The sequence below is a fragment of the Platichthys flesus genome, chromosome 19, assembly GCF_949316205.1.
Source record: "Platichthys flesus chromosome 19, fPlaFle2.1, whole genome shotgun sequence".
Classification (NCBI taxonomy): domain Eukaryota; kingdom Metazoa; phylum Chordata; class Actinopteri; order Pleuronectiformes; family Pleuronectidae; genus Platichthys; species Platichthys flesus.
Window position 1 is genome coordinate 2,679,027 of NC_084963.1, and position 6,414 is coordinate 2,685,440.

A 6,414-nucleotide genomic window follows, 5' to 3' on the forward strand; every position below is an offset into this window, starting at 1 on the left:
AGCTAGCCAGCAAAGAAGCTAGCTAGCTAACAGCTAGTTGGTATTGTACATATTTCTCCTCCTCACTAGTAATGGACAACTACTTCACTGCTGAGGAATTGTCTGGGGTTTCAGAGATTGAAGATGAAACTTTCCCCGAGATTGATTTTACAGAAAGTCCGTCACAGTCTTACAGCAGCCCCATAAGCCCCAGGTCCAGTCCTCGTCCTCAGAAGTCTGAAGAGCAGGAGTCTGTCTTTCCTGAACAAGTGACTCGGGTCTATGACGGACCTTTGAACGGATCAGTAAAGTCAGATAGGTGTTCTGAAGCTTCACATTCTGGGATTTCCACCCTCAGCACCGTAGGAGCGGAATCTCTAAATTCCAGACCCAGTCCAGATAGAGAGCTGAGGACAGCTGAGGTCAATGAGTCCAGGTGAAGAGCATTTCCCTTCCTTCATCTATTCACAGTTGTTCAATAAAAATCACTAACCGTCCACACTGTTTTATTTACAGATTCGTGACTCTGACTTACCCCACGCCGGACTTCTCTAAGGTTAAGCCCAGGGTCCTTCTCCCCAAAGGCGATTACAAGCCTCCTGTGAGCAGACGCTCTTCCAGGAGGGAATCCCCGTCCTTCAACACAATGTATATGTCTCCTGCTGACCATGTGAGGGAAGTACTACTGAGCACCTCCGACGGATCCTCTCACCCATCTGCCCCCAACTCCACTGCGCCTCAGGACTTCAGATGCCGGCAGGAGGCCATCACACTGGTCGAGCAGCTACAGGTACTGACCATGATGTGGTTTCATAGACATGATGAGGAGGGAATATCGACTGACCACGGTAACTCCTGTAACCAGGTTCCAGTTTTAGGCCCTATTCTTCTCCTCCATTCTTATTTATTCTACAGAGATTGATTTAGAGTGGGAAGAAGAATATTGTCTGAAGATCATTGATCTTGAGGCCACACAATAATATATGAATTACCCCTTATTCCAGGTTGGATAGGCCTCACTAAATGTACTTTATAATGTCTGAAATAAAGTTTTATATTGTAGTAACAGGAACTCAAACATGAGAAACAGAAGTGTAAGGACAGGGCGTCCATGGACTTTTGTTTCTGAAACACTTCATCACACTCATGGATTCGACCGAACAGAACCCTAAACCATGATCAATCCTCTTTATAACCAACTCTGTTCTCTTCCCCACTTCTTCTCCTCTTATATCCACCCTTTCCCTCTTGCTGCAGGAGGACCACAACAGACTGCTGACTAAGCACGCTGAGGCGCATAACACCATCGATGTTCTGCAAATGAAAGCACAGGTAGTTGAGGCCATTTCATTCATCGCAGTCAGGGTCAGGATCAGGGATTTGAGGAAAGCAGCAGATCGGTGCCATAACTGGTTTATCTTTGATTGAGTCAAGCTTTAGGGACTAGATGCAGGCGTTTGCCTTCTCTGCTACATATGTTGATTGCACTGAATAAATTCGGGTCGTGGTTCTTGCCGTGTTTCCGGTCGGGGGGGAGATAGAATGCACAAATAATGATATTTCTAATTTCTCTTGGCAGATGCAGTCACGACTGAGCCACGACTCCTCAAAGGTCATGACCTTGGACTTTCCTCGGGCTCAGAGAACAGAGATCAACTCAGGTTTTATTCATCCAGACGGACACTGCGCTCCTCCAAGTAGGTTCTCTGTCCTCAGCCTCCACCTCTCTGCTGACACACTGCTCCTCTGATTCATTGCTCTACCATTTAATACTGTCACTGAAAATGATCCTCAACCTGCAAACAACCTGGCTTCCATCCATCATTCAGCTGCTAATGTTGTGTCATTCAGTGAAACTTACATTGTATAACTCTTCTTTACCTGCAAAATGAACAGGCCCCTACGTGGGAGAGCAGCTGGCCAAGATCCTCGACATCCAGATTGACAAGTTCCTCCAGCAGGTACTCAAGCCATTGAAGCTGTCAAGAAGAATTAGAAATAATAATTTACAGGTCCTTCTGGATGATGTGATGATGAAGTAAAGTAATTATACATTGAAGGTTCTGTGTTTTTCATCCAGCTGCAGATTTATGAAGATCTCCTGAAGAGAAAACAGCTCAAACCTTCTGAACAGATCGAGGTAAGACATACAATCAGTTTCAATCTGTATTCCTTTAGATTGATCACTTTATATTCAAACTAATGAACTGATCCTGTCCTTCAGGGCCTCGCACAGCTTAACGAGGGGCTGGACTCTTTAGAAAGGGGGTTCCTGTTTGCCAGGGAGGAGCACAAACTCCTGCAGCAGAGAGGAGAAGTGGCCGGCTACTTTGACCAAGAACGGTAAGATTTATGTCCAAGATATGAATACATATATTTATTATTTTCATTGGATGTGTTTACATGTTGTCGGTGTGGGTCAGAGTGCTGGGGGGGCTGATCTTCCAGTGTGGAATGCGTATGGATGAGCTGAAGGAGCAGGTGGAGCAGATGAGCCAGGACCAGCCCACCAGTGAGGCTCCTCCCTCTCCACCTCCTCAGCCCACCCTTTCAACTGTTTCCTCTTTAGATTGGAGATGGAGTCTCCCACAGGTAATAAGACAGTTAAGTTATTAAAACAAACAAAATCTGGTTTTCTAAGTTGCCTAAATGTGCAGGTTAAATCCTATGGTTAAATCCCACTAAAAGATACTACACACTTCTGAATGACTGAGTCACATACTTTGATTCCTAGTCACTTGTCTTGAGAAAGACAAATAGAATCTGTCAACCTGCTGTGATGTCACATCATTTCACCAATGATGCTTCAATTCCTTCCAGAGCCCACATATGCCTCTGCTGGTGGATTCAGGAAGTGCCTCAGAGCTGGAGGTGAGCCCAGCCAGTGAAGAAGGTGACGATGAGGAGACGGACGACGAAGAATCTCTGAAATGTCAGTATCTCAAACCTGATGACCTAACTGATCAGTGAGTGATGTATTTATGTTTTATATTCTCTTAATCAGTATCTCTTCTATGGAGGGGTTGATGTTAATGTTTGGAGCTATTCATATATTTTTTTCCTTGACCTGTTTAGCTATGGAAGCTTCCAGGAACTTCCCAGAACATTAGATTATGACCTCAGGGAAGCAGAGAGAGAGAGGGTTCACAGTAGCAGCCTGAGCAGCCTTGGAGAGACTCCTGAATCGGAGAAAAGGAACTCCAATCTCCAACCTGGGAGCAGCAGAAACCTTTCTCAGGTCGGTTTATATCAACCATTTTCCAGGTCGGGTAAGATGTTACTTTCATGTTGTAATAAATATAGTGTACGCCTCAGATTGTTTTACTTATTTTATTGTCTGTATAGATATATGTGGTTTAATCTTCTTTCTGTGTTCAGCAGGATGGTATCATATCTCCAGAGACGGACAGCGGGTTCATTGGTTCAGAGCGCTGCCGTCCGACTCCCGCATATTGCCCCAGTCCTCTCCACCAGGGGGCGTCACAGAGGTGAGGAGGTCTCCACATACACACACAACAACTGCCCCATACATTAACCTCATCAGTGATTATTTTTGTGTTTTCTGTCATTTTATGTTTGAATATTCCTTTTTGTTGTCATAGCTTTTTAGTCCATCAGGACGGGAACACAAGGACACCTCAGACCATCTCAGGATCCTCTCCTCCTTCCTCACCGATACACCGGCACACAGCTGCAGAGTCCAGAGGGGCCTCCTGGGCCCTCAGCCCCGAACCGACGAGCAGAGGCCGACAGAGGAGGCGCGACTCCTCCTGCTCCCCACAGGGCTGGGTCGGTCAGACAGAGAGAACCAGGGCTGACAGAGGAGCCCGAGTGGAGAGTGACAGCAGTGAGTGTAAGTTCTGTGCATCACACAGAGAGTGACGCTCGTAACTCTATACACAAGTGTTTCTTTTTCTCTGTGTATTTAACATGCTGTCTCCGCAGCTTGCACCGTGTCTGAAGACGGACAGAGTAACCAGTCCTCCACCACTGCACCGAGTCACCATGGCAGTTCTCCCAGAGCTGCACCAAGGACTCAGGAGGCCCAGGTCCCCAGACTGGAGGAGACCGTGCTTGTCCAAAGCAATGAACCACACCTGAGTAAGAACAACCGTTGCTGCACTGCAAAGATAATCCTGTTTTATTTGGTTGTTCATTATAAACCAGTGTAAAGTCCTCGTCCATCAATCCAGTTTGATCAGTTTCTTCCTCCTGTCGTCTTCTCCTTGTCCTGTCAGGTCCAGCTGGTGGCAGCAGCGAGTCGACCCCCACCTCATCTACCTCCGGCTCTCGTCAATGTCCTCTCTGTGGATGTCTTCAGCCGAACAGAGACACTAAGACAGGTTTGTCTGATGTGATTCAGTTCAGACGCTTGAGAAAATGAGATGTTAATGTTGAGACGTCTGTGTGTGTGAACTCGGATCCTCACACTCAATGATGTCATAAATGTGTGACTTGGCAAAATGTGTATTTGTTGGTCGCTGAGCTCAGCACATCAATAATCGAAAGTGTTAACGGAGCCTCTGACCTGCTGTCACTCACAGACTGTGACAGAGACTCCGCCCCAGGCACAAGCTGCCAATCAGCTGAGTCCCCGGACAGAGCGGTGAGGAGAGGATACCACGCAGCTCCTGCTCTGTCGCAGTGCATGCTGGGAAGCTCACCACGTCTGTAAGTAAAGCACACTCACAGGAAGTATTAGTTTAGGTTGCACATGTAAACACACGTGGAAGAGATTTCTATGAAAATTCAATATATTGTTTAGTTAATCTTGTTTCTCACCCAGAGTGTCACTAATTTAGTCTTCTGTTGCCCATCTCTCTTTCAGCTTGTCCTCACAGCCCGTCCACGTGTCTCCTGGCACACCCTTAGGAGTCAGAGGTCACAAGGAGGCGAGGAGGAGGACTAGACGCTACAGCTCTGTCGATGGGCAGATCTCCCAGGTCTTCTCTCTGAATACCTTTCTGGACAAAGCCATCCGTACGATCAAACACATGCAGCAGACCACCCGCCACATGGCTTGCTCCCTGTCTGCTGGGATGCAGTTTCAGTCACGGCGGAATCAGTCCACTCTGCAGACGCTGGTCACTAGACTGGGTTCAGCTGCAGACACACAAACTGAATGAAGGACGTCAGTAAATAAGAATCAAAAAGAATCTGAAATCTTCTTTGTGAATTATCTCTGGTTTCAACCTTCAGAGAGAATTTGTTGCTGGCCTATGTACGTAACAATTTTTCATAAACAATGCAGAACTGTGGATGGGTCTGAAAACGTCTTTGATCATATTGACTTTTTACAGACATCAGTTGGTTCTATATTCACCTGACATGAGAAATTCAAACTGTCTTTATATGATTGTGATGAGTTAATACTCGTTTGTTGGTCAAGTGAATTAATATCAGGATTAAAAGACGAAAAACTAAATATCAAATGTGTTGGGAAAGACATGAAGGAATACATATCATCTTCTAATTAAGAGAATCAGGATTAAAAGGAGAGTGATGTATTTGTTTTTTGTCCTTTGTTTGTATTTAAGATGAAATAGACGGTTTATCTAGACAGACAGTCCAAACAGACAGTCCAGACAGACAGTCCAGACAGTCCAGACAGACAGACCGTCTGGACTCTCTGTCTGTACTGTCTGTCTGTCTAGACTGTCTAGACACACAGCTGCAGATATGTCCAATGACCCTGTATTAACAAATTTGATTTTAATGCCAGGGTTGTTAATACAGTTGTAATAGTGATCATAAGCAGAAATGGGTGTGTGGCCATCTCTGGGTCTTTGTCCTTAGAGTTGGAGGTCCCAGAGTATGAATAAATTATATTTAGGAGCACCAAACAGGTGAATACGAAAAATCCAGAACACTGACACTGTCGGTGGGTTGGTGGTTAGGGGATAGAGTGTGGGTCAGGGTTAGTTTTCTGGCCTCTTCCTCCGCATCTCAACCATCCACTGGTTCAAGGCTCCTTTGATGACAGAGAAGATGAGTCGTCCCTGTCCTCAAAGGAGCCTTCGTCAAGTAGCAGAGCTGGATTCCAAGACACACCCACAGATCCAGCTTGATCCTGTAGAACACAGTTCAGGTCCTCAGACTCCTCATCCTGTTCCTCGTACAGAATCTTTATGAACATTTCAACCGTAAGACCAACCATACTAACACTCTGGATAAAGAATTCAAAATAATATTTTCAAATTCATATCAATCAGTCCATTAAGTATGTACTGTTATATTTCAAGTTTTATTTTGTTGATCCCAGCTATGGTTAGCTACTCAGAAAATAAGCTAGCTAGCTTGTAATTTAATGAATACTATTGATAAAATATGATAAAATACATTTATTTCGTAGCAAAGAAACACTGGAACTGAACAAGGCTCATTTTTTAATTAGAAGGGTAGTGAACACAGGAAAAGGTAAAATACGGATCAAAA

General features: G+C 45.1%; 1 protein-coding gene across 1 annotated transcript; it reads left to right on the forward strand.

Moving 5' to 3' along the window:
- Nucleotides 1-71: 71 nt before the first annotated feature.
- Nucleotides 72-5,188, forward strand: LOC133975323 (microtubule organization protein AKNA-like). Its single transcript, XM_062413256.1, has 16 exons — nucleotides 72-289; nucleotides 496-769; nucleotides 1,237-1,311; nucleotides 1,559-1,676; nucleotides 1,876-1,940; nucleotides 2,060-2,119; nucleotides 2,204-2,322; nucleotides 2,403-2,571; nucleotides 2,800-2,945; nucleotides 3,055-3,217; nucleotides 3,361-3,467; nucleotides 3,582-3,826; nucleotides 3,925-4,080; nucleotides 4,218-4,322; nucleotides 4,524-4,650; nucleotides 4,808-5,188. The coding sequence occupies exons 1-16, from the start codon at nucleotides 72-74 to the stop codon at nucleotides 5,103-5,105; spliced, it is 2,445 nt and encodes an 814-aa protein (XP_062269240.1). The 3' UTR covers nucleotides 5,106-5,188.
- Nucleotides 5,189-6,414: the final 1,226 nt, after the last annotated feature.

What these genes read in the sequence shown, in the direction of transcription:
- LOC133975323 (XM_062413256.1), top strand. Translation starts at nt 72, where the DNA reads ATGGACAACTACTTCACTGCTGAGGAATTGTCTGGGGTTTCAGAGATT. An exon ending in TTGACAAGTTCCTCCAGCAG is followed by an intron (nt 1,941 to 2,059) that starts GTACTCAAGCCA and finishes TTTTTCATCCAG; the next exon opens with CTGCAGATTTATGAAGATCT. An exon ending in AAGCAATGAACCACACCTGA is followed by an intron (nt 4,081 to 4,217) that starts GTAAGAACAACC and finishes TTGTCCTGTCAG; the next exon opens with GTCCAGCTGGTGGCAGCAGC.